This window comes from Mustelus asterias, unplaced genomic scaffold (genome assembly GCF_964213995.1).
Source record: "Mustelus asterias unplaced genomic scaffold, sMusAst1.hap1.1 HAP1_SCAFFOLD_1509, whole genome shotgun sequence".
Lineage (NCBI taxonomy): Eukaryota > Metazoa > Chordata > Chondrichthyes > Carcharhiniformes > Triakidae > Mustelus > Mustelus asterias.
In genome coordinates, this window is record NW_027591454.1 from 31,687 (window position 1) to 58,848 (window position 27,162).

General features: G+C 55.3%; 1 protein-coding gene across 5 annotated transcripts in view; it reads left to right on the forward strand.

Annotated features, from left to right (window-relative positions):
* Positions 1-27,162, forward strand: part of srrm2 (serine/arginine repetitive matrix 2) — a 66,543-nt gene that overhangs the window by 17,909 nt on the left and 21,472 nt on the right. For 2 of the 5 annotated variants that reach the window (XM_078206454.1, XM_078206455.1), the window contains exons 5-11: positions 332-409; positions 5,902-5,964; positions 6,711-6,746; positions 11,034-11,084; positions 18,036-18,137; positions 21,688-21,916; positions 24,338-26,673. In XM_078206454.1, coding sequence (XP_078062580.1) covers positions 332-409; positions 5,902-5,964; positions 6,711-6,746; positions 11,034-11,084; positions 18,036-18,137; positions 21,688-21,916; positions 24,338-26,673 — 2,895 coding nt within the window. The remainder of the gene's footprint in view (positions 1-331; positions 410-5,901; positions 5,965-6,710; positions 6,747-11,033; positions 11,085-18,035; positions 18,138-21,687; positions 21,917-24,337; positions 26,674-27,162) is intronic. The other 3 variants (XM_078206457.1, XM_078206459.1, XM_078206458.1) reach the window with 3 other exon arrangements.

Below are 27,162 nucleotides of genomic sequence, written 5' to 3' on the forward strand. Positions count from 1 at the left end.
CTCATAATCTTGTAGACTTCTATCAGGTCTCCCCTCAACCTCCGTCGCTCCAGTGAGAACAAACCAAGTTTCTCCAACCTCTCCTCATAGCTAATGCCCTCCGGGCAACATCCTGGTAAATCTTTTCTGTACCCCCTCCAAAGCCTCCACATCCTTCTGGTAGTGTGGCGACCAGAATTGAACACAATATTCCAAGTGCGGCCTATCTAAAGTTCTATATTGCCGCCTTTGAGATTTGCCATTCTTGCCTCTGTTCCTGGTGCGTGCGAGATGGAAAACTTCGACAGTACTTGTCTTTCTGAAAGAAACACTCAAATTCTCTTGTCCGCAGCATCATCCGAGAGCCGATCCGGTCGCGTTCCCCGTCGCCCAAACGGAGGAAGAAGAAGAAAGGTCGGAGCCGGGGGCGGTGAGTGTGGGGGTGGCGAGTCGCTCGGGGGGAGGGCAGCCGAGGGTTTGGGAGACGTGACTGACACGGGGAATCTTCAGCTGGGTGTTTGTTTCTTTGTTCAAATCCCCCCCCCCCTCTCCCACTCCGGTCCCCCTCCCGTTCCGGTTCTCCCCCGTTCCGGTCCCCCCCTCTCCCCCGGTGCTCTGCACCGCACTGTTCCCCCCCACCCCATGACGACCAACTTCCCATAAACAGTGACGTGGCTGATTTGTACATGTTTGGAGCCTGCGGGGGAGGAGGACTTGTTCTGTGCAAACAAAAGGGACATGTCCAAGCCTTCACGCCGATTTGTTTTTTGTGGGTCGGAATTACCCCGGGTTGCTTGGGAGAGCCAAAGGTTCCCGGTTCGTCAGGGCAATGTTCTGATAAACCTTGGCTTGCCAGATAATACCCCCACCCCGGCCCCTCCCGTCTTCTCTTCCAACATATTTCAGCAAGGCCTTTGACAAGGTCCCTCATGGGAGGTTAGTTAGGAAGCTTCAGTCGCTGGGTATACATGGGGAGGTAGTAAATTGGATTAGACACTGGCTCAATGGAAGAAGCCAGAGAGTGGTTGTGGAGGATTGCTTCTCTGAGTGGAGGCCTGTGACTAGTGGTGTGCCGCAGGGATCGGTGTTGGGTCCATTGTTGTTTGTCATCTATATCAATGATCTGGATGATAATGTGGTCAATTGGATCAGCAAGTTTGCTGATGATACAAAGATTGGAGGTGTAGTGGACAGTGAGGAAGGTTTTCAAAGCTTGCAGAGGGATTTGGACCAACTAGAAAAATGGGCTGAAAAATGGCAAATGGAATTTAACGCAGACAAGTGTGAGATATTGCACTTTGGAAAGACAAACCAAAGTAGAACGTACAGGGTAAATGGTAGGACTCTGAAGAGTGCAGTTGAACAGAGGGATCTGGGAATACAGGTACAGAATTCCCTAAAAGTGACGTCACAGGTGGATAGGGTCGTAAAGAGTGCCTTTGATACATTGGCCTTTATAAATCGGAGTATCGAGTATAAAAGTTGGAGTGTTATGGTAAGGTTATATAAGGCATTGGTGAGGCCGAATTTGGAGTATTGTGTACAGTTTTGGTCACCTAGTTACAGGAAGGATGTAAATAAGGTTGAAAGAGTGCAGAGAAGGTTCACAAGGATGTTGCCGGGACTTGAGAAGCTGAGTTACAGAGAGAGATTGAATAGGTTGGGACTTTATTCCCTGGAGCGTAGAAGAATGAGGGGAGATTTGATAGAGGTGTATAAGATTTTGATGGGTATCGATAGAGTGAATGCAAGCAGGCTTTTTCCGCTGAGGTTAGGGGAGAAAAAAACCAGAGGGCATGGGTTAAGGGTGAAAGGAGAAAAGTTTAAAGGGAATATTAGGGGGGGCTTCTTCACGCAGAGAGTGGTGGGAGTGTGGAATGAGCTGCCGGATAAAGTGGTAAATGCGGGGTCACTTTGAACATTTAAGAAAAACTTGGACGGGTTCATGGATGAGAGGGGTGTGGAGGGATATGGTCCAAGTGCAGGTCAGTGGGACGAGGCATAAAATGGTTCGGCACAGACAAGAAGGGCCAAAAGGCCTGTTTCTGAGCTGTAATTTTCTATGGTTCTATATATCATCTAAAACCTGTGGTGAGGATGAACCAGGCAACGCGCGGCGAGTATTCGATCTCTCAAGCGAGGAGGCACAGTGGGTTAGCACTGCTGCCTCACAGTGCCAGGGGACCCAGGTTCGATTCCCGGCTCGGGTCACTGTCTGTGCAGAGTTTGCACATTCTTCCCGTGTCTGCGTGGGTTTCCTCCGGGTGCTCCAGTTTCCTCCCAGAGTCCGAAAGACTGATTAGGTTAGGTGGATTGGCCATGCTAAATTGTCCCTTACTGTCCAAAGATGTGCAGGTTAGGTGGATTGGCCATGCTAAATTGTCCCTTAGTGTCCAAAGAGGTGCAGGTTAGGGGGATTGGTCATGCTAAATTGCCCCTTAGTGTCCAAAGATGTGTAGGTTAGGTGGATTGGCCATGCTAAATTGTCCCTTAGTGTCCAAAGATGTGCAGGTTAGGGGGATTGGCCATGCTAAATTGCCCCTTAGTGTCCAAAGATGTGTAGGTTAGGGGGATTGGCCATGCTAAATTGCCCCTTAGTGTCCAAAGATGTGTAGGTTGGGTGGATTGGCCATGCTAAATTGTCCCTTAGTGTCCAAAGATGTGCAGGTTAGGGGGATTGGTCATGCTAAATTGCCCCTTAGTGTCCAAAGATGTGTAGGTTAGGTGGATTGGCCATGCTAAATTGTCCCTTAGTGTCCAAAGATGTGCAGGTTAGGGGGATTGGCCATGCTAAATTGCCCCTTAGTGTCCAAAGATGTGTAGGTTAGGGGGATTGGCCATGCTAAATTGCCCCTTAGTGTCCAAAGATGTGTAGGTTGGGTGGATTGGCCATGCTAAATTGCCCCTTAGTGTCCAAAGATGTGCAGGTTAGGGGGATTGGCCATGCTAAATTGCCCCTTAGTGTCCAAAGATGTGTAGGTTAGGGGGATTGGCCATGCTAAATTGCCCCTTAGTGTCCAAAGATGTGTAGGTTGGGTGGATTGACCATGCTAAATTGCCCCTTAGTGTCCAAAGATGTGCAGGTTAGGTGGATTGGCCATGCTAAATTGCCCCTTAATGTCCAAAGATGTGCAGGTTAGGGGGATTGGTCATGCTAAATTGCCCCTTAGTGTCCAAAGATGTGTAGGTTAGGTGGATTGGCCATGCTAAATTGCCCCTTAGTGTCCAAAGATGTGTAGGTTAGGTGGATTGGCCATGCTAAATTGCCCCTTAGTGTCCAAAGATGTGCAGGTTAGGTGGATTGGCCATGCTAAATTGCCCCTTAGTGTCCAAAGATGTGCAGGTTAGGTGGATTGGCCATGCTAAATTGTCCCTTGGTGTCAGGGGGATTAGCGAGGGTAAATCCATGGTGTTGTGGGGGTAGGGCCTGGGTGGGATTGTGGTCGGTGTAGACTCGATGGACCGAATGGCCTCCTTCTGCACTGTGGGGTTTCTATGTGAGCATTCTATTACTTTGTTATTCATTCCTGGGACATGGGGGTCGCTGGCTGTCCAGCATTTATTGCCCATCCCTAGTTGCCCCTTGAGAAGGTGGTGGTGAGCCGCCATCTTGAATCGCTGCAGTTCCCGTGTTGTGGGTTGACCCACAATGGCGTCCGGGAGGGAATTCCAGGATTTTGACCCGGCAACTGCGAAGGAACGGCCGATTATATCTCCGGGATGGTGAGTGGCTCGGAGGGGAACCTGCAGGTGGTGGGTGTTCCCCATGTATCTGCTGCCCTTGTCCTTCTGGATGGAAGTGGTCTTGGGTTCGGAAGGTGCTGTCTGAGGGTCTTCGGTGAGTTGCTGCAGTGCATCTTGTCGATGGTACACACTGCTGCTACTGAGCATGGGTGGTGGAGGGAGTGGATGTTTGTGGTTAGCGTGTCGATCGAGCGGGGCTGCTTTGTCCCGGATGGTGTCGAGTGTTGTTGGGAGCCTCATCCATCCAGGCGAGTGGGGAGTGTCCCATCACACTCCTGCCTTGTAGAGAAAGCCATAGCGGTTTACAGCATGGAAACAGCCCCTTCGGCCCAACTTGCTCTTTTGTTAACCCCTAAGCTAGTCCCAATTGCCCGCGTTTGGCCCATATCCCTCTATACCCATCGTACCCATGTAACTGTCTAAATGCTTTTTAAAAGACAAAATTGTACCCGCCTCTACTACTGCCTCTGGCAGCTCGTTCCAGACACTCACCACCCTCTGTGTGAAAAAATTGTCCTTCTGGACACTTTTGTATCTCTCCCCTTAAACCTGTGCCCTCTAGTTTTACACTCCCCTGCCTTCCCTCTCCACCTTGGATCGATTTGATTTATTATTGTCACGTGTACTGGGATACAGTGAAAAGTATTGTTTCTTGCGCACTATACAGACAAAGCATACCGTTCATAGAGAAGGAAAGGAGAGGGTGCAGAATGTAGCGTTACAGTCACAGCTAGGGGTGTAGAGAAAGATCAACTTATTGCGAGGTCGGTCCATTCAAAAGCAGCAGGGAAGAAGCTGTTCTTGAGTCGGTCGGTACGTGACCTCAGACTTTTGTGTCTTTTTCCCGACGGAAGAAGGTGGAAGAGAGAATGTCCGGGGTGTGTGTGAGGGTTTTTGATTATGTGGCTGCTTTTCCCCGAGGCAGCGGGAAGTGTAGACGGAGTCAGTGGATGGGAGGCTGGTTTGCGTGATGGGACTGGGCTACGTTCACGACCCTTTGTAGTTCCTTGCGGTCTTGGGCAGAGCAGGATCCCCAGACCGAGCTGTGATACAACCAGAAAGGATGCTTTCTATGGTGCATCTGTAAAAGTTGGTGAGAGTCGTAGCTGACATGCCAAATTTCCTTCGCCTCCTGAGAAAGTAGAGGCGTTGGTGGGGCTATAGAACATAGAACAGTACAGCACAGAACAGGCCCTTCGGCCCACGATGTTGTGCCGAGCTTTATCTGAAACCAAGATCAAGCTATCCCACTCCCTATCATCCTGGTGTGCTCCATGTGCCTATCCAATAACCGCTTAAATGTTCCTAAAGTGTCTGACTCCACTATCACTGCAGGCAGTCCATTCCACACCCCGACCACTCTCTGCATAAAGAACCTACCTCTGATATCCTTCCTGTATCTCCCACCACGAACCCTATAGTTATGCCCCCTTGTAATAGCTCCATCCACCCGAGGAAATAGTCTTTGAACGTTCACTCTATCTATCCCCTTCATCATTTTATAAACCTCTATTAAGTCTCCCCTCAGCCTCCTCCGCTCCAGAGAGAACAGCCCCAGCTCCCTCAACCTTTCCTCATAAGGCCTACCCTCCAAACCAGGCAGCATCCTGGTAAATCTCCTCTGCACTCTTTCCAGCGCTTCCACATCCTTCCTATAGTGAGGTGACCAGAACTGCACACAATATTCCAAATGTGGTCTCACCAAGGTCCTGTACAGTTGCAGCATAACCCCACGGCTCTTAAACTCCAACCCCCTGTTAATAAAAGCTAACACACTATAGGCCTTCTTCACAGCTCTATCCACTTGAGTGGCAACCTTCAGAGATCTGTGGATATGGAGCCCAAGATCGCTCTGTTCCTCCACAGTCTTCAGAACCCTACTTTTGAGGTAGAGATTATTGTTGCCAGTTCACCAGATTCTCTATCTCACTCCTGTTCTCCGTCTCGTCATTGTTTGAGATCCGACCCACTACGGTGGTGCCGTCAGCAAACTGGGAGGGAGATTTGGCCGCACGGTCAGAGGTGGATGAGGAGTGGGTGGACTGGAGAGAGAGCCGAGTTCGCTCTCTGATCAGGAGGCTGCAGGAAGTGGGGATGGGGGAGCAGGCCGATGGGGGGACGGGGGGACGGACCCTTGTCGCCCGGTTCCTGTAACGTGTCCCGTTTATGTGCTTGCAGGTCTGCCAGTCCATCGGCTCGCTCAAAGGAGAAGAAGAAAAAGAGTTTCAAGAAGAAAAGCAGGTGTGTGTCCGCAGTCGGACTTGCCCCCCTCGCCTTCAGGGTCAGTCACGAAGGGACAGGGAGTGGCACAGCGGGTTAGCACTGCTGCCTCACAGCTCCAGGGACCTGGGTTCGATTCCCGGTCTCGGGTCACTGTCTGTGCGGAGTCTGCACGTTCTCCCCGTGTCTGCGTGGGTTTCCTCCGGGTGCTCCGGTTTCCCCCCACAGTCCGAAAGACGTGTTAAATTCTCCCTCAGTGTTACCCGAACAGGCGCCGCAGTGTGGCGACGAGGGGATTTTCACAGTAACTTCATTGCAGTGTTAATGTCGGCCGACTTGTGACACGAAGGAATAAATGGGATAGCACAGCGGGTTAGCACTGCTGCCTCACAGCTCCAGGGACCTGGGTTCGATTCCCGGTCTCGGGTCACTGTCTGTGCGGAGTCTGCACATTCTCCCCGTGTCTGCGTGGGTTTCCTCCGGGTGCTCCGGTTTCCTCCCACAGTCCAAAAGATGTGCGGGTTAGGGTGGACTGGCCATGCTAAAATTGCCCCTCAGTGTCCTGAGATGTGTAGGTTAGAGGGATTAGTGGGTAAATGTGTCGGGATAGCGGGGGAGGGCCTGGGTGGGATTGTGGTCGGTGCAGACTCGATGGGCCGAATGGCCTCTCTCTGTGCTGGAGGGTTTCTCTGGTTATGTCACACCTCCGTCGGCAGCTTTTAACCTCCCTCTCTCTCTCTCTCTCTCTCTCTCTCTCTCATCCGTAGATCCCAGTCCAAATCGAAAAGCAAAAAGAAACACAGGTAAGGAAATGTTTTATCCCGTCGATGCAGACCCCTCACCGTTAATCCCCCCTCCCCACCACTGCACGTACCTATCCCAGTGAGGGGCAACCTAGGACGGCGAATGGGCCATGTGAGTGTCCCAACTCCGTCTCAGAGGGCCGCAAGACTTAAAGCGAGCTCGTTCCCTAACTGTAACCCCGTGAATACGATAAAATACACCCGACACCCCCTCCCTATCTCTGTAACCCCCTCCAGCCCCCGACACCCCCTCCCTATCTCTGTAACCCCCTCCAGCCCCCTACACCCCCTCCCTATCTCTGTAACCTCCTCCAGCCCCTACACCCCCTCCCTATCTCTGTAACCTCCTCCAGCCCCCTACACCCCCTCCCTATCTCTGTAACCCCCTCCAGCCCCCTACACCCCCTCCCTATCTCTGTAACCTCCTCCAGCCCCCTACACCCCCTCCCTATCTCTGTAACCTCCTCCAGCCCCCTACACCCCCTCCCTATCGCTGCACCCTCCACTAACCCCCACACCCCCTCCCTATCTCTGTAACCTCCTCCAGCCCCCTACACCCCCTCCCTATCTCTATAACCTCCTCCAGCCCCCTACACCCCCTCCCTATCTCTGTAACCTCCTCCAGCCCCCTACACCCCCTCACTATCCCTGTAACCTCCTCCAGCCCCCTGCACCCCTCCCTATCTCTGTAACCTCCTCCAGCCCCCTACACCCCCTCCCTATCTCTGTAACCTCCTCCACGCCCGACCCCCACACCCCCTCCCTGTCTCTGTAACCTCCTCCAGCCCCTACACCCCTCCCTATCTCTGTAACCTCCTCCAGCCCCTTCACCCCCTCCCTATCTCTGTAACCTCCTCCAGCCCCTACACCCCCTCCCTATCTCTGTAATCCCCCTTCAGCCCCTACACCCCTCCCTATCTCTGTAACCTCCTCCAGCCCCTACACCCCCTCCCTATCTCTGTAATCCCCCTTCAGCCCCTACACCCCCTCCCTATCTCTGTAATCCCCCTTCAGCCCCTACGCCCCCTCCCTATCTCTGTAACCTCATCCAGCCCCCTCCACCCCTCCCTATCTCTGTAACCCCCTTCAGCCCCCTACACCATCTCTGGAACCTCCTCAAGTCCCCTGACACTCACTCATCTGTCACCTCCTCCAGCTCCCTACACCCCCTCCCTATTTCTGTAACCTCCTCCAGCCACCTACACCCCTATCACTGTAGCCTCCTCCAGCCCCCTACACCCCCTCCCTATCTCTGTAACCTCCCCCAGCCCCTACACCCCCTCCCTATCTCTGTAACCTCCTCCAGCCCCTACACCCCCTCCCTATCTCTGTAACCTCCTCCAGCCACCTACACCCCTCCGTCACCACCTCCCGCCCCCTACACCGCACCCTATCTCCCTACAGAGATAGGGAGGGGTGAAGGGGCTGGAGGAGGTTACAGAGATAGGGAGGGGTGTAGGGGCTGGAGGAGGTTACAGAGATAGGGAGTGGTGTAAGAGGCTGGAGGAGGTTTCCAAGATTGGGAGGGGTGTAGGGGTTGGTGGAGGGTGTAGCGATAGGGAGGGGGTGTGGGGGTTGGTGGAGGGTGCAGCGATAGGGAGGGGGGGTTGGTGGAGGGTGTAGCGATAGGGAGGGGGGGTTGGTGGAGGGTGTAGCGATAGGGAGGGGGTGTAGGGGTTGGTGGAGGGTGTAACGATAGGGAGGGGGTGTAGGAGTTGGTGGAGGGTGTAGCGATAGGGAGGGGGTGTAGGGGTAGGTGGAGGGTGTAGCGATAGGGAGGGGGTGTCAGGGCTGGTGGGTGTAGCGATAGGGAGGGGGTGTAGGGGTTGGTGGAGGGTGTAGCGATAGGGAGGGGGTGTCGGGGTTGGTGGAGAGTGTAGCGATAGGGAGGGGGTGTAGGGGTTGGTGGAGGGTGTAGCGATAGGGAGGGGGTGTAGGGGTTGGTGGAGGGTGCAGCGATAGGAAGGGGGTGTCGGGGTTGGTGGAGGGTGTAGTGATAGGAAGGGGGTGTCGGGGTTGGTGGAGGGTGTAGCGATAGGGAGGGGTGTAGGGGTTGGTGGAGGGTGTAGCGATAGGGAGGGGGTGTCGGGGTTGGTGGAGGGTGTAGTGATAGGAAGGGGGTGTCGGGGTTGGTGGAGGGTGTAGCGATAGGGAGGGGGTGTCGGGGTTGGTGGAGGGTGTAGCGATAGGGAGGGGGTGTCGGGGTTGGTGGAGGGTGTAGCGATATGGAGGGGGTTGTCGGGGTTGGTGGAGGATGTAGCGATAGGGAGGGGGTTGTCGGGGTTGGTGGAGGGTGTAGCGATATGGAGGGGGTGTAGGGGTTGGTGGAGGGTGTAGTGATAGGAAGGGGGTGTCGGGGTTGGTGGAGGGTGTAGCGATAGGGAGGGGGTGTCGGGGTTGGTGGAGGGTGTAGCGATAGGGAGGGGGTGTAGGGGTTGGTGGAGGGTGTAGCGATAGGGAGGGGGTGTGGGGGTTGGTGGAGGGTGTAGCGATAGGGAGGGGGTGTAGGGGTTGGTGGAGGGTGTAGCGATAGGGAGGGGGGGTTGGTGGAGGGTGTAGCGATAGGGAGGGGTGGTTGGTGGAGGGTGCAGCGATAGGGAGGGGGGTTGGTGGAGGGTGTAGCGATAGGGAGGGAGTGTCGGGGTTGGTGGAGGGTGTAGCGATAGGGAGGGGGTGTGGGGTTGGTGGAGGGTGCAGCGATAGGGAGGGGGGGTTGGTGGAGGGTGTAGCGATAGGGAGGGGGTGTGGGGGTTGGTGGAGGGTGCAGTGATAGGGAGGGGGGGTTGGTGGAGGGTGCAGCGATAGGGAGGGGGTGTCGGGGTTGGTGGAGGGTGTAGCGATAGGGAGGGTGTGTCGGTGTTGGTGGAGGGTGTAGCGATAGGGAGGGGGGGTTGGTGGAGGGTGTAGCGATATGGAGGGGGTGTAGGGGTTGGTGGAGGGTGTAGCGATAGGGAGGGGGTGTTGGGGTTGGTGGAGGGTGTAGCGATAGGGAGGGGGTGTGGGGTTTGGTGGAGGGTGTAGCGATAGGGAGGGGGTGTCGGGGTTGGTGGAGGGTGCAGTGATAGGGAGGGGGTGTCGGGGTTGGTGGAGGGTGTAGCGATAGGGAGGGGGTGTAGGGGTTGGTGGAGGGTGTAGTGATAGGGAGGGGGTGTAGGAGTTGGTGGAGGGTGTAGCGATAGGGAGGGGGTGTAGGGGTTGGTGGAGGGTGTAGCGATAGGGAGGGGGTGTCGGGGTTGGTGGAGGGTGCAGTGATAGGGAGGGGGTGTAGGGGTTGGTGGAGGGTGTAGCGATAGGGAGGGGGTGTAGGGGTTGGTGGAGGGTGTCGTGATAGGGAGGGGGTGTCGGGGTTGGTGGAGGGTGTAGCGATAGGGAGGGGGTGTCGGGGTTGGTGGAGGGTGTAGCGATAGGGAGGGGGTGTCGGGGTTGGTGGAGGGTGTAGCGATAGGGAGGGGGTGTGGGGGTTGGTGGAGGGTGTAGCGATAGGGAGGGGGTGTCGGGGTTGGTGGAGGGTGTAGTGATAGGGAGGGGGGGTTGGTGGAGAGTGTAGCGATAGGGAGGGGGTGTCGGGGTTGGTGGAGGGTGTAGCGATCGGTTGGGGGGGTTGGTGGAGGGTGTAGCGATAGGGAGGGGGTGTGGGCGTTGGTGGAGGGTGTAGCGATAGGGAGGGGGTGTAGGGGCTGGAGGAGGTTACAGAGATCGGGAGGGGGTGTAGGGGTTGGTGGAGGGTGTAGCGATAGGGAGGGGGTGTAGCGGTTGGTGGAGGGTGTCGTGATAGGGAGGGGGTGTAGGGGCTGGTGGAGGGTGTAGCGATAGGGAGGGGGTGTGGGGGTTGGTGGAGGGTGTAGCGATAGGGAGGGGTTGTAGGGGTTGGTGGAGGGTGTAGCGATAGGGAGGGGGTGTGGGGGTTGGTGGAGGGTGTAGCGATAGGGAGGGGGGGTTGGTGGAGGGTGTCGTGATAGGGAGGGGGGGTTGGTGGAGGGTGTAGCGATAGGGAGGGGGGGTTGGTGGAGGGTGTCGTGATAGGGAGGCCCAGCGTAGTCCAGGAGGAGTTTGAAATTGTGGGTGAAGTTACAAGATGGAGGCGTTACTGGGCCGGGGGAGGGTGTGGGTCTGCGGGAGAGGGTGACGGGGATGTGCTGTGAGTCCCGGGACGGGGGCCGCAGAGTTTCGGCGGAGCAGCGGGTCGGGGATCAGAGAGTGACGCAGGAATCGGGGTTCCAGCGGGTTGAGGCTGCCTCGAGGGAGCTCTGTTCGGGCAACCGCCTAACTCCTCCTCCACCTCCACAGGTCCACGAGCCCCAAGAGCAAACGTGCCAACAAGGACAAAAAGAGAAAGAGGTGAGACTCAGCAACTTCCTCCGGAACCTTCCTGAAGGCCATTTTCCCCCTCAGGCCCCCAAGTCTCCAGGCCGCTGACCCTTAACCTCCCGCCAGGGACCAGAGGTGGGATGTGGACGTCCCTAATTGCTCCCCCCTCGATAAGGGGTTGGGTGAGCTGCCATCTTGAGCCCGCTGCCATCCCCATGTGTGTGTGTGTGTGGTGTAGGTACACCCACATCGCTGTTAGGGAGGGAGTTCCAGGATTTGTATCCCAGCCGCACTGAAGGAACGGCTGATGTATTTCCAAGTGAGGATGGGGAGACTCGGAGCGGGATCTTGCAGGCGGTGGGTGTTCCCCATGCGTCTGCTTCCCCACCGCCCCCCGCCTTGCCCTTCTCGATGGGTGGAGGTGGCGGGTTTGGAAGGCGCTGAGGAAGGAGCCTTGGCGAGTCGCTGCGGGGCACCTTGTAGACGGTTCACACCGGCTGCCGCTGTGCGTGGGTGGTGGAGGGAGTGAGTGTTGAAGGTGGGGGTTAGCGTGTTGGTGAAGAGGGGAGGGGAGGGGCTGCTTTGTCCTGGATGGTCATAGAGGGTTTACAGCATGGAAACAGGCCCTTCGGCCCAACTTGTCCGTGCTGCCCCTTTTTTTAAAAACCCCTAAGCTAATCCCAATTGCCCACATTTGGCCCATATCCCTCTATACCCATGTAACTGTCTCAACGTTTTTTAAAAGACAAAATTGTACCCGCCTCTACTACTGCCTCCGGCAGCTCGTTCCAGACACTCACCACCCTCTGTGTGAAAAAACTGCCCCCTCTGGACCCTTTTGTATCTCTCCCCTCTCACCTTAAACCTCTGCCCTCTAGTTTTAGACTCCCCTACCTTTGGGAAAAGATATTGACTATCTAGCTGATCTGTGCCCCTCATTATTTTATAGACCTCTATAAGGTCACCCCTCAGCCTCCTACGCTCCAGAGTAAGAAGTCCCAGTCTATCAAAGGTAGGGTTCTGAAGACTGTGGAGGAACAGAGAGATCTTGGGGTTCATATCCACAGATCGCTAAAGGTTGCCACTCAAGTGGGTAGAGCTGTGAAGAAGGCCTATAGTGTGTTAGCTTTTATTAACAGGGGGTTGGAATTTAAGAGCCGTGGGGTTATGCTGCAACTGTACAGGACCTTGGTGAGACCACATTTGGAATATTGTGTGCAGTTCTGGTCACCTCACTATATGAAGGATGTGGAAGCGCTGGAAAGAGTGCAGAGATTTACCAGGATGCTGCCTGGTTTGGAGGGTAGGTCTTATGAGGAAAGGTTGCGGGAGCTCGGGCTGTTCTCTCTGGAGCGGAGGAGGCTGAGGGGAGACTTAATAGAGGTTTATAAAATGATGAAGGGGATAGATAGAGTGAACGTTCAAAGACTATTTCCTCGGGTGGATGGAGCTATTACAAGGGGGCATAACTATAGGGTTCGTGGTGGGGGATACAGGAAGGATATCAGAGGTAGGTGCTTTACGCAGAGAGTGGTTGGGGTGTGGAATGGACTGCCTGCAGTGATAGTGGAGTCAGACACTTTAGGAACATTTAAGGGGTTATTGGATAGGCACATGGAGCACACCAGGATGATAGGGAGTGGGATAGCTTGATCTTGGTTTCAGATAAAGCTTGGCACAACATCGTGGGCCGAAGGGCCTGTTCTGTGCTGTCCTGTTCTGTGCTGTACTGTTCTATGTCCTATCCAGCCTCTCCTCATAACTCAAACCATCAAGTCCCGGTAGCATCCTCGTAAATCTTTTCTGCACTCTTTCTAGTTTAATAATATCCTTTCTATAATAGGGTGACCAGAACTGTACACAGTATTCCAAGTGTGGCCTTACCAATGTCTTGTACAACTTCAACAAGACGTCCCGACTCCTGTATTGAATGTTCTGACCGATGAAACCAAGCATGTCGAATGCCTTCTTCACCACTCTGTCCACCTGTGACTCCACTTTTAAGGAACTATGAACCTGTACCCCTGGATCTCTTTGTTCTGTAACTCTCCCCAACGCCCGACCATTAACTGAGTAAGTCCTGCCCTGGTTCGATCGACCAAAATGCATCACCTTAAATTCATCTAAATTAAACTCCATCTGCCATTCGTCAGCCCACTGGCCCAATTGATCAAGATCCCATTGCAATCGGGAGATAACCTTCCTCACTGTCCACCATGCCACCAATCTTGGTGTCATCTGCAAACTTACTAACCATGCCCCCTATATTCTCATCCAAATCATTCATATAAATGACAAATAACAGTGGGCCCAGCACTGATCCCTGAGGCACACCGCTGGTCACAGGCCTCCAGTTTGAAAAACAACTCTCTACAAGAGACAAGAGCTATCATCAGGAGGTCACACCAGGGCCACGGGAGGAGGCCAAGTGGGTGACGGCCGGGAAGGGTAAAGCTCGGGTGATTGAGAGCACCCCAGGTGGATGTGCCCCTACACAACAAGTACTCCTGCCTGAGTACTGCTGGGGAGGACAGCCCGCCTGGGGGAAGCAGCAGTGGCCGTGTCTCCGGAGTGGAGTCCGGCCCTGTAACTCAGAGGGCTAAGGAAAAGAGGAGGAAGGCAGTGCTAATCGGGGACTCGACAGTAAGGGGGTCGGACAGGGCGTTTTTGCGGAGGCAGGCGGGAGTCTTGGATGGTGGTCTGCCTCCCTGGGGCCGGGATCCAGGATGTCGCTGGTCGACTCCCGGAAATCCTGAGGGGGGAGGGAGAGGAGCCAGAGGTAGCGGTACATATTCGTACCGCTGATGTGGAAAGGAAGGGGTCATGAAAAGAGAGTATAGGGAATTAGGGAGATAGCTGAGAAGGAGGAAAGCAAAGGTAGTAATCTCAGGATTACTGCCTGTGCCACGGGAAGGTGAGGGCAGGAATGGAGTGAGGTGGAGGATGAACGTGTGGCTGAGGGACTGGGGCAGGGATTCAGGTTCCTGGACCATTGGGGCCTCTTCAGGGGCAGGTGTGACCTGTACACAAAAAACGGGAGGCACTTGAATCCCAGGGGGACCAATATCCTGGCGGGAAGGTTGGCTAAGGCTACTGGGGAGAGTTTAAACTAGATGGGTTGGGGGGAGGGGATTGAGACGAGGAGACTGGGAGCGAGGGAGTTAGTTCGCAAACAGAGAAGGGTTATAGACGGGGCAAGAGGGAGGATGGACGGGGGAATAGAGAAGGGGAGTGCTCAGACCAAAGGATTGAGATGTGTTTACTTTAATGCCAGGAGGAGAGTGAATAAAGGGGATGAGCTCAGAGCGTGGATCGATGCCTGGCAGCGTGATGTGGTGGCCATTACGGAGACTTGGATGTCTCAGTGACAGGACTGGATACTCCAGGTGCCGGGATTCAGATGTTTCAGGAAGGACAGGGAGGGAGGCAAGAGAGGGGGTGGAGTGGCACTGCTGATCAGGGATAGTGTCACAGCTGTAGAGAAGGTGTATGCTGTGGAGGGATTGTCCACAGAGTCTCTGTGGGTGGAAGTTCGGAGTGGGAAGGGGTCGATCACTTTGCTGGGAGTTTTCTATAGGCCGTCCAATAGTGACAGGGAGGTGGAGGAGCAGATAGGGAAACAGATCCTGGAGAGATGCAGTATTGGCAGAGTTGTTGTGATGGGAGACTTTAATTTCCCAAACATAGATTGGAATATCCCTAGGGTAAGGGGATTGGATGGGGAGGAGTTTGTTAGGTGTGTTCAGGAGGGTTTCCTGACACAGCCTGTGGACAAGCCTACAAGAGGAGAGGCTGTACTTGATCTGATACTGACCAATGAACCTGGACAGGTGTCAGATCTCTCAGTGGGAGAGCATCTTGGGGATAGCGATCATAACTTTATCTCCTTTATGCTTGCATTGGAAAAAGAGAGGATCAGGCAAGCTAGGAAAGCAAACCTCAGTGGTTGGTAAGCTGATGGAGAAGATCCTGAGGGACAAGATTTATGAGCATTTAGAGAGGTTTAGTATGCTCAAGAATACTCATGGAGTAAGGGGAAATATGAAGACATAAGGCAGCAAATTAGAGGAGTAAATTGGAAGGAGGTATTCTTGGGGAAATGTATTGAAGAGAGGTGGCAGTTTTTCCAGAAATGTCTGTCTAGAGTTCTACAGGACAACGTTCCGAGCAGACAGGGTAGGTTAAAGGAACCGTGGTGCACGAAAGCTGTGCGGGACCTAGTCGAGAAGAAAAGGAAAGCGTACAAAAGGTTCAGGGAGCTTGGCGAAGATAGGGATCTAGATGAGTATACGGGTTGTAGGAAGGGACTAAAGAAGGAAATTAGGAGAGCCAGAAGGGGTCACGAGAAGGCCTTGGCAGGTAGGATTAAGGAAAACCCTAAGGTGTTCTATAAATATGTGAAGAGTAAAAGAATGAGACGTGAAGGAATAGGGCCTATAAAAGGTGAAGGCGGGAAAGTCTGTACGGAACCAGTAGAAATGGCAGAGGTGCTTAATGAGTATTTTGCCTCGGTTTTCACAGAGGAGAAGGACCTGGGTGGATGTACTGTGGGCTTGCGGTGGACTGAAAAGATTGAGTATGTGGACTTTAACAAAGAGGTTGTGCTGGAATCTTTGAATGGCATCAAGATAGATAAGTCGCCGGGTCCGAGTGGGATGTACCCCAGGTTCGTGTGGGAGGCGAGGGAGGAGATTGCAGAGCCTCTGGCGATGATCTTTGCGTCGTCGATGGAGACGGGAGAAGTGCTGGAGGATTGGAGGATTGCGGATGTGGTTCCTATTTTCAAGAAGGGGAATAGGGATAACCCAAGAAATTACCGACCGGTGAGTCTAACCTCAGTGGTTAGTAAGCTGATGGAGAAGATCCTGAGGGACAAGATTTATGAGCATTTAGAGAGGTTTAGTATGCTCAAGAATACTCAGCATGGCTTTGTCAAAGGCAGATTGTGCCTTACGAGCCTGGTTGAGTTCTTCGAAAATGTGACTAAACACATTGACGAAGGGAAGGCGGTAGATGTGGTTTATATGGATTTTAGCCAGGCGTTTGATAAGGTCCCCCATGCAAGGCTTCTAGAAAAAGTGAGAGGGCATGGGATCCAAGGGGCTGCTGCCCGGTGGATCCAGAACTGGCTTGCCCAAAGGAGGCAGAGAGTGGGTATAGATGGGTCTTTTTCTAAATGGAGGTCGGTCACCAGTGGTGCGCCCCAGGGATCTGTTCTGGGACCCTTGCTGTTTGTCATTTTCATAAATGACCTGGATGAGGAAGCGGAGGGATGGGTTGGTAAGTTTGCCGACGACACGAAGGTTGGTGGGGTTGTGGATAGTCTGGAGGGATGTCAGAAGTTACAGAGGGACATAGATAGGATGCAAGACTGGGCGGAGAAGTGGCAGATGGACTTCAACCCAGATAAATGCGTAGTGGTCCATTTTGGCAGGTCAAATGGGATGAAGGAGTACAATAGAAAGGGAAAGACTCTTAGTACTGTAGAGGATCAGAAGGACCTTGGGGTCCGGGTCCATAGGACTCTAAAATCGGCCCCGCAGGTGGAGGAGGTGGTTAAGAAGGCGTATGGTGTGCTGGCCTTTATCAATCGAGGGATTGAGTTTAGGAGTCCGGGGATAATGATGCAGCTATATAAGACCCTCGTCAGACCCCACTTGGAGTACTGTGCTCAGTTCTGGTCGCCTCATGACAGGAAGGATGTGGAAAAGGGTGCAGAAGAGATTTACAAGGATGTTGCCTGGATTGAGTGGCATGCCTTATGAGGATAGGCTGAGGGAGCTCGGTCTTTTCTCCTTGGAGAGACGTAGGATGAGAGGAGACCTAATAGAGGTATATAAGATGTTGAGAGGCATAGATCGGGTGGACTCTCAAGAGGCTTTTTCCCAGGGTGGAAATGGCTGCTACGAGAGGACACAGGTTTAAGGTGCTGGGGGGTAGGTACAGGGGAAATGTGAGGGGGAAGCTTTTCACACAGAGGGTGGTGGGCGAGTGGATTCGGCTGCCGTCAGTGGAGGCGAACTCAATAGGGTCTTTTAAGAGACTCCTGGATGAGTACATGGGACTTAATAGGATGGAGGGTTATAGGTAGGCCTAAAAGGTAGGGATATGTTCGGCACAACTTGTGGGGCCGAAGGGCCTGTTTTGTGCTGTAGTTTTCTAAGTTCTACTCCAGTTGCGGCCTCACCAGTGCCCTGTACAGTTGCAGCAAGACCTCCCTGCTTTTATTCTCCATCCCCCTCGCGATAAAGGCCAACCTTCCATTTGCCTTCCTGATCACCCGCTGCTCCTGCAAACTGAGTTTTTGCGATTCATGCACAAGGACCCCCAGGTCCCTCTGCAAACGATGGTGGGACAGGATTTGGGCCGGGGAGGGGGGAGTCGGGAGGCGAATGACTCTCCGCAGGATTCCCAGCCTCTGACCTGCTCTGGGAGCCACAGGATTGATACGGCCGGGACCCAGTTCAGTTCCTGTTCAATGGGAACCCCCCCAGGATGTTGATAGTCGGGGGGGGGGGGGGGGATTCAGCGATGGTAATGCCACAGAATGTCACGGTGGGGGTCGGGGGGTGCGCGGAGGGAGATGGGGCGTCACGGTAGCATAGTGGTTAGCACTGCTGCTTCACAGCTCCAGGGTCCCGGGTTCGATTCCCGGCTCGGGTCACTGTCTGTGTGGAGTTTGCACATTCTCCCCGTGTCTGCGTGGGTTTCCTCCGGGTGCTCCGGTTTCCTCCCACAGTCCAAAGATGTGCGGGTTAGGTTGATTGGCCAGGTTAAAAATTGCCCCTTAGAGTCCTGGGATGTGTAGGTTAGAGGGATTAGCGGGTAAAATATGTGGGGGTCGGGCCTGGGTGGGATTGCGGTCGGTGCAGACTCGATGGGCTGAATGGCCGCCTCCTGCACTGTAGGGTTTCTATGATTCTAACTGGCTGGGTTGAGTGAAAAGCCTCCGGATTTAAACTCTGAATCCTTGTCCCCCAGGAGCCCGACCCATTCGCCTCCTCGCAAGCACCGGAGGACCCGGAGTTCCTCCACCTCACAGAACTCCTCATCTTCCAGGAGCACCTCACCCTCACGGAGTAGGTGAGCTTTCCGATTGGCGTTGTGCGCCGCCGCGTGTTTACGCTCTCTGCCTCCCTCCCCCGTCTCCCCCCCCCCCCCACGCCAAAGGTTTCCCCCCTCCTGCGCGCTCGACAACGCGAGGAGCAGTCTCGCCGGTGGTGGTGGTGGTTTAGGGAAGTATGACGACACAAGGTGGCTGCAATGGGACTCAAAGATAGGGCCTGGTGAGTGGGCGGATGCAGTTTTAACACGTGGGCACGGGTCCGTTTCGGGAGCAAGAATATAAAACAAGCTCATTGTCTAAACGGCGAGAGGTGGCAGAGCTCTGAGGTGCAGAGGGATCTGGGTGTCCTTGTGCGCGAATGTCAAAAGGCCGGCACACAGGGACAGCAAGTAATTAGGAACGCGTATCATTTATTGTGCGGGGAATTGTTTCCACGTATTGGGCGGCACGGTAGCACAGTGGGTTAGCACTGCTGTCTCACAGCTCCGGGGTCCCGGGTTCGATTCCCGGCTCGGGTCACTGTCTGTGTGGAGTTTCTCCCCGTGTCTGCCTGGGTTTCCTCCGGGTGCTCCGGTTTCCTCCCACAGTCCAAAGATGTGCGGGTTAGGTTGATTGGCCAGGTTAAAAATTGCCCCTTAGAATCCTGAGATGCATAGGTTAGAGGGATTAGTGGGTAAATATGTGGGGGTAGGGCCTAGGTGGGATTGTGGTCGGTGCAGACTCGATGGGCCGAATGGCCTCCTTCTGCACTGTAGGGTTTCTATGATTGGGAGACAGTGAAAAGTATTGGTTTTTTGTGCGCTATACAAAGCATACCGTTCATAGAGTACAGAGGGGAGAAGGAAAAGGACTTAATTTATTATTGAAACGTGTATTTGCAGACAGAGAAAAGTATTGTTTCTTGCACGCGATGCAGACAAAGCATACCGTTCATAGAGTACGAAGGGGCGAAGGAGAAGGATTTCATTTATTATTGTCAAGTGTATCGGGATACAGTGAAAAGTACAGACAAAGCATACCGTTCATAGAGTACAGAGGGGAGAAGGAAAAGGATTTGATTTATTATTGTCACGTGTATCGGGATACAGTGAAAAGTATTGTTTCTTGCACGCTATCCAGTCAAAGCATACCGTTCATAGAGAAGGAAAGGAGAGGATGCAGAATGTAGTGTCACAGTCACAGCTCGGGGTGTAGAGAAAGATCAACTTAATGCGAGGTCGGTCCATTCGAAAGCAGCAGGGAAGAAGCTGTTCTTGAGTCGGTCGGTGCGTGACCTCAGACTTTTTTGTATCTTTTCCCCGACGGAAGAAGGTGGAAGAGGGAATGTGTGGGGGGGGGAGGGCGGGGGGGTCCTTGATTATGCCGGCTGCTTTTCCCCGAGGCAGCGGGAAGTGTAGACGGAGTCAGTGGATGGGAGGCTGGGGTTTGCGCGATGGGACTGGGCTGCGTTCACGATCCTTTTGTAGTTCCTTGCGGTCTTGGGCAGAGCAGGAGCCCCAGACCGAGCTGTGATACACCCGGAAAGGATGCTTTCTATGGGGCATCTGTGAATGTTGGCGAGAGTCGTAGCTGACATGCCGAATTTCCTTCACCTCCTGAGATGTGAAGGGGAAGCTTTGTTTTACACAGAGGGTGGTAAGTACCTGGTGCGCGCTGCCGGAGGAGGTGTTAATGCAGATACAGCGCCGACATTTAACAGGCTTGTTGACAGAAGCATGAAATGTCTTCCTCTCGGAGGCTGGTGGGTTTCTGGAACTCTCTTCCCCCGAAAGGTGGGCAGCAGAGACTTGGAATATTTCTTCAAGGTAGGGCAAGATAGATTCTTATGTAAAACAAACCTTACAGAAAGCATCCTTTCCGGGTGTATCGCAGCTTGGTCTGTACTCCTGCTCTGCCCAAGCCCGCAAGGAACTACAAAAGGGTCGTGAATGTAGCCCAGTCCCATCACCAGCCTCCCACCCATCGACTCCGTCTACACTTCCCGCTGCCTCGGGGAAATGAGGGGTGTTAGGAAGGAGAGGTTTGTCCCTCTCGGGGAACTAACATCTAACCACTCCGAGGAGTCCCTCACCTCATAGGTGCGTGTGAGAAGGGGCATTATTGGTGCTTCAGTAACTTAGTGACTAAATCAGAATAACCCCCTAACGCTCTCACTCCAACGTCAACAACTAACAATTTATTTATCTAGAACAAAGAACAATACAGCACAGGAACAGGCCCTTCGGCCCCTCCAAGCCCGCGCCGCTCCCCGGTCCAAACTAGACCATTCTTTTGTATCCCTCCATTCCCACTCCGTTCATCTGGCTGTCTAGATAAGTCTTAAACGTTCCCAGTGTGTCCGCCTCCACCACCTTGCCCGGCAGCGCATTCCAGGCCCCCACCACCCTCTGTGTAAAATATGTCCTTCTGATATCCGTGTTATCCCCCCCCCCCTCACCTTGAACCTATGACCCCTCGTGAACGTCACCACCGACCTGGGAAAAAGCTTCCCACCGTTCACCCTATCTATGCCTTTCATAATTTTATACACCTCTATTAAGTCTCCCCTCATCCTCCGTCTTTCCAGGGAGAACAAGCCCAGTTTACCCAATCTCTCCTCATAACTAAGCCCCTCCATACCAGGCAACATCCTGGTAAACCTCCTCTGCACTCTCTCCAAAGCCTCCACGTCCTTCTGGTAGTGCGGCGACCAGAACTGGACGCAGTATTCCAGATGCGGCCGAACCAACGTTCTATACATCTTGCAACATCAGACCCCAACTTTTATACTCTATGCCCCGTCCTATAAAGGCAAGCATGCCATATGCCTTCTTCACCACCTTCTCCACCTGTGACGTCACTTTCAAGGATCTGTGGACTTGCACACCCGGGTCCCTCTGCGTATCTACACCCTTTATGGTTCTGCCATTTATCGTATAGCTCCCCCCGACGTTAGTTCTACCAAAATGCATCACTTCGCATTTATCTGGATTGAACTCCATCTGCCATTTCTTTGCCCAAATTTCCAGCCTATCGATATCCTTCTGTAGCCTCTGACAGGAATCGAACCCGGGACCCCGGAGCTGTGAAGCAGCAGTGCTAACCCACTGCGCCACCGTGTTCTCCCAGTTTGTCTCACTGCTCCCCATCTCTTATACCTCTGGTGACGCATCACTATTTCCGGTTGCCGAAACCATCGGTTTCACATTCAGTAGGTGCTTGGTGTCTGAAATGCCTGATTTACCCTGGCTGAAATTCAGAAACAATTTGTTGGCTTGACAACACTACCGCCTGGCCTCGGAGTACAGAAAACGCAGCACCCCTTAAAGGAACCCTGTGTACCGTTCAATTTTGCAAGCAGCAAATTCTAACCTTTGCAACAACGGGCGAGGTGGGGGGGGGTGAAAGTTAATTGGGGGGGGGAGGCTGTCGGCAGGAATGTGGGGTCGCAATACAGATGGGCCACCGTCTTATCGAGTGGGGGGGCAGGCCCGGAGGGGCTGAGGGATGAGCGCAGGGGTGGCTTTATCCCATTTGCTGACCATTCTTCCCCCCCCCCTTGTTCTCCCACACTCCGTCTCTCGGCAGATCCCGGAGTCCCAGAGCAGCACCGTCCGCCCCCACAGCGCCCGCAAGGGGCAGCCCGTCACCACGGCCAGCCGCGAGGTCAGAGGGCGAAGGTCGGACGGCGGAGGCGGCAGCTCGGAAACCCTCACCAGCCCGGGGCGGCTCCCCCGCCTTGCCGGAGAGGCCCGGACCCAGGGCGAGGAGTACCAGTCGAAGCCCCAGTCATGGTGTGGGCAGAAGCAAGAGGGAGGTGGGTACCGGGGCGACGGGGGATTGAGTGGGGTTGTGGGAGGGGATTAAATTACTTTTCTTGTCTCCTCCGTCTTCAGGGTTCCCCGCGGCGACGCCCGGATCGCCCCCGTCCCCGCGGCGACGCCCGGATCGCCCCCGTCCCCGCGGCGACGCCCGGATCGCCCCCGTCCCCACGGCGACGCCCGGATCGCCCCCGTCCCCGCGGCGACGCCCGGATCGCCCCCGTCCCCACGGCGACGCCCGGACAGCCCCTGGGAATTTTAATGGGTGTCACATAGAAAACGACAGCACAAAACAGGCCCTTCGGCCCCACAAGTTCATAGAACTCATCATAGAAACCCTACAGTTGGGCGGCACGGTAGCACAGTGGGTTAGCACTGCTGCTTCACAGCTCCAGGGACCCGGGTTCGATTCCCGGCTTGGGTCACTCTCTGTGTGGAGTTTGCACATTCTCCTCGTGTCTGCGTGGGTTTCCTCCGGGTGCTCCGGTTTCCTCCCACAGTCCAAAGATGTGCGGGTTAGGTTGATTGTGCCAAAATTGCCCCTTAGTGTCTTGAGATGGGTAGGTTAGAGGGATTAGCGGGTAAATATGTCGGGATATGGGGGTAGGGCCTGGGTGGGATTGTGGTCGGTGCAGACTCGATGGGCCGAATGGCCTCCTTCTGCACTGTAGGGTTTCTATGATTCTATGAGTACAGAAAGAGGCCATTCGGCCCATCGAGTCTGCACCGACCACAATCCCACCCAGGCCCTACCCCCATATCCCTACATATTTACCCACTAATCCCTCTAACCTATGCATCCCGGGACACTAAGGGGCAATTTTTAACCTGGCCAATCGACCTAACCCGCACATCTTTGGACTGTGGGAGGAAACCGGAGCACCCGGAGGAAACCCACGCAGACACGAGGAGAATGTGCAAACTCCACACAGACAGTGACCCGAGCCGGGAATCGAACCCAGGTCCCTGGAGCTGTGAGGCAGCAGTGCTAACCACTGTGCTACCGTGCCACCCCAAATTGAATTCAAATTTCCCCATCTGCCCTGATGGGATTTGAACCTGGGTCTCTGGATTACTAGCCCAGTGACAATACCACTACACCACTGCTTCCCCTTAAGTTGTGCCGAACATATCCCTACCTTCTAGACCTACCTATAACCCTCCATCCTATTAAGTCCCATGTACTCATCCAGGAGTCTCTTAAAAGACCCTATTGAGTTTGCCTCCACTGACGGCAGCCGATTCCACTCGCCCTCTGTGTGAAAAACTTCCCCCCCAACATCTCCCCTGTACCTACCCCCCAGTACCTTAAACCTGTGTCCTCTCGTAGCAGCCATTTCCACCCTGGGAAAAAGCCTCTTGAGAGTCCACCCGATCTATGCCTCTCAACATCTTATATACCTCAATCAGGTCTCCTCTCATCCTACGTCCCTCCAAGGAGAAAAGACCGAGCGCCCTCAGCCTATCCTCATAAGGCATGCCACTCAATCCAGGCAACATCCTTGTAAATCTCCTCTGCACCCTTTCAATCTTTTCCACATCCTTCCTGTAATGAGGCGACCAGAACTGAGCACAGTACTCCAAGTGGGGTCTGACGAGGATCTTATATAGCTGCATCATTATCCCCGGACTCCTAAACTCAGTCCCTCGATTGATAAGAACATAAGAAATAGGAGCAGGAGTAGGCCATCTAGCCCCTCGAGCCTGCCCCGCCATTCAATAAGATCATGGCTGATCTGACGTGGATCAGTACCACTTACCCGCCTGATCCCCATAACCCTTAATTCCCTTACCGATCAGGAATCCATCCATCCGCGCTTTAAACATATTCAGCGAGGTAGCCTCCACCACCTCAGTGGGCAGAGAATTCCAGAGATTCACCACCCTCTGGGAGAAGAAGTTCCTCCTCAACTCTGTCTTAAACCGACCCCCCTTTATTTTGAGACTGTGTCCTCTAGTTTTAACTTCCTTACTAAGTGGAAAGAATCTCTCCGCCTCCACCCTATCCAGCCCCCGCATTATCTTATAAGATCCCCCCTCATCCTTCTAAACTCCAACGAGTACAAACCCAATCTCCTCAGCCTCTCCTCATAATCCAAACCCCTCATCTCCGGCATCAACCTGGTGAACCTTCTCTGCACTCCCTCCAATGCCAATATATCCTTCCTCATATAAGGGGACCAATACTGCACACAGTATTCCAGCTGGCCAGCACGCCTTCTTAACCACCTCCTCCACCCGCGGGGCCGATTTTAGAGTCCTATGGACCCGGACCCCAAGGTCCTTCTGATCCTCGACCTTACTAAGTCTTCTTTATTGTTCCTTTATTGGAGAAAGCGGGGAGTTGAAGGGACAGCCATTTCCCTCCCAACTGTGTTTTACGTTGACGGTTTTCTCTTGCTTGTTGTGTCTTCCAGAGTTCCGTGGACGCCTCGCCAGTCCAGAGGTCACGGCAGCAATTTGCACCACCCTCCCCAACCCGACAGAGCGAGCGCAATCCCTCCCGTTGGGCAGAGAAGCGGGGGTCCCGTTCCCCGGGCCGCGGTAGGGGGTCGGCGGAGCCCGGGGGCAGGCGGCACTCGCCGGACCGGAGCCGGGGTAGCCCTCCCCGGGGCCGCAGTCGCACCCCTGCCCGAGGCGCCCGGCGCTCCCCAGGGAGGGGGGAAGCCCTGTCGCCCGGCTTCCCCCGCTCGCCGGCGCGGGCCCCCCGACACGACCGCAGCCCCCCCGCCAGGAGGGGGGCCGGCGGCAAGGCGTCCCCCCGGCGCGAGCGGCACAGCAAGGTGCCGTCGCGGAGCCGGAGCGTGACGCCGCGGCGCGAGGGGTCGTCGCCGAGGCAGGCCAGGTCGTTGTCGAGGAGGGGCCGGTCGCCGGGCCGCCCGGCCAAGCGGGGGAGGTCGTCGCCGCAGCGGAGCGAGTCGCCCAGGCCGAGGCAGCAGAGGTCATCGCCGCGGAGGGGGAGGTCGTCGCCGAGGCCGGCCAAAGCGTCGCCACGGAGGAGCGCGTCCCCGAGGCAGCAGAGGTCACCGGTGAGGCGCAAGAGGTCAACGTCACGGCCCGGCAAGGCCCCGCGGAAGAGGAGCGAGTCGCCCAGGCCCAAGAGGTCATCGTCAAGGCGTGAGAGGTCGTCGCCAAGGAGGAGTGTGTCACCAAGGCGCCAGAGGTCACCGCAGAGGGCAGAGAGGTTGTCGCCAAGGAAGAGCGCGTCGCCAAGGCGCCAGAGGCCGTCGCCAAGGAGGAGCGTGTCGCCAAGGCGCCAGAGATCACCACAGAGGGCCGAGAGGTCGTCACCAAGGAAGAGCATGTCACCAAGGCGCCAGAGGTCACCGCCAAGGAAGGAGAGGTCATCACCAAGGAAGAGCGTGTCGCCAAGGCGCCAGAGGTCATCGTCAAGGAGGAGTGCGTCACCAAGGTGCCAACTGTCACCGCAGAGGGCAGAGAGGTCGTCGCCAAGGAAGAGCGCATCACCAAGGCGCCAGAGGTCACCGCAGAGGGCAGAGAGGCCTTCGCCAAGGAGGAGCATGTCACCAAGGCGCCAGAGGTCACCACAGATGGCAGAGAGGTCGTCGCCAAGGAAGAGCATGTCACCAAGGCGCCAGAGGTCACCGCAGAGGATAGAGAGGTCGTCGCTCAGTAGGAGCGTGTCGCCACGGCGACAGAGGTCACCGCAGAGGATAGAGAGGTCGTCGCCAAGTAGGAGCGTGTCGCCACGGCGCCAGAGGTCATCGCCAAGGGCGCAGAGTTCATCGCCACAAAGGAGCGTGTCGCCAAGGCGGGAGGGGACGTCGCCAAGGCAGAATAAGGCACCCCGAATGGGGAGCAAGTCGCCACTGCGCGAGAGGCCATCGATACGGCAGAATAAGGCATCGCCAAGGAAGAGCGAGTCACCCAGGCACAAGAGGTCATCGCCAAGGCGAGACAGGTCATCACCAAGGAGGAACGAGTCACCCAGACGCGAGAGGTCATCGCCAAGGCGAGACAGGTCATCGCCAAGGAAGAGCGAATCACCCAGGCCTGAGAGGTCATCGCCAAGGCGAGACAGGTCATCGCCAAGGAGGAGCGAATCCCCCAGGCCCGAGAGGTCATCGCCAAGGCGAGACAGGTCATCGCCAAGGCAGAATAAGGCATCGCCAAGGAGCAGCAAGTCACCGAGGCACGAGAGGTCATCGCCACGGCGAGACAGGTCATCGCCAGGGAGCGGTGTGTCGCCACGGCGAGACAGGTCATTGCCAAGGAAGAGCGAGTCGCCACAGCGAGACAGGTCATCGCCAGATTGTAACCGTCTGCCGCTGACCTTGGGAAGGTCGTCGCCGAGGGTTGGGGTGACGACCCCACGGCCCAACAGGAGCCCGGCTCGAGCCAGCTCGCCGGCGGCAGAAAAGGAGCGGCTGGCGGCGGGCCAGGAGCCGCCGGTGGATGGCGGAAGCCCCCCGGGGCCGCCGGCGGGCAAGAGCGCCCCCCGCAGCCGAGGCAGCAGCCCCCGCTCGCCGCCGGGGGCAGGGGGGGAGCCCGCGGGCGGCGGGGAGCCGGCGTCGACCCCCGGGGGGAAGAGGAGCCCCCCGCCGCCCCTGTCCCCCCCGGCCGCCCCGCCCCGCCAGCGGTCCGCCTCCAAATCCCCGCCGCCGTCCCGCTCCCCCTCGCCGCCGGCCCAGCGACGCCGGGCTTCCCGCTCTCCCTCCAGCTCCAGCTCGTCCAACTCTCAGAGCAGTCGTTCGCCAACGCCCCCGAGGGAACGTGACAGGCGCAAGGATCGGTGAGTGTGCGGGGGCATTGCGGGGAGCGCAGAGGGGTTAGGAGTGGAGAAACCCGAAACACGAGGCCATTCGGCCCTCCCAGCCTGCCCCCCCCATTCATTCCCATCACAGCTGATCATCCAATTCAATATCCTGATCGGTCCCCGTCCCTCCCTATCCCTCCATCCCTTTCGCCCCAAGAGCCAGATCCCATTTCTTCCCGAAATCACACAGTGTGTGTGGGCATCTAGGTGGCAGATGCAGTTTAATGTTGGTATATGTGAGGTTATCCACTTTGATAGCAATAATAGGAAGACATTAATATTTGATTCGATTTATTATTGTCACGTGTATCGGGATACAGGGAAAAGTATTGTTTCTTGCGCGCTATACAGACAAAGCATACCGTTCATAGAGTACAGAGGGGAGAAGGAAAAGGATTTGCTTTGAATTATTGTCACGTGTATCGGGAGACAGTGAAAAGTATATCTTTCAGGGGGGGGGATGTG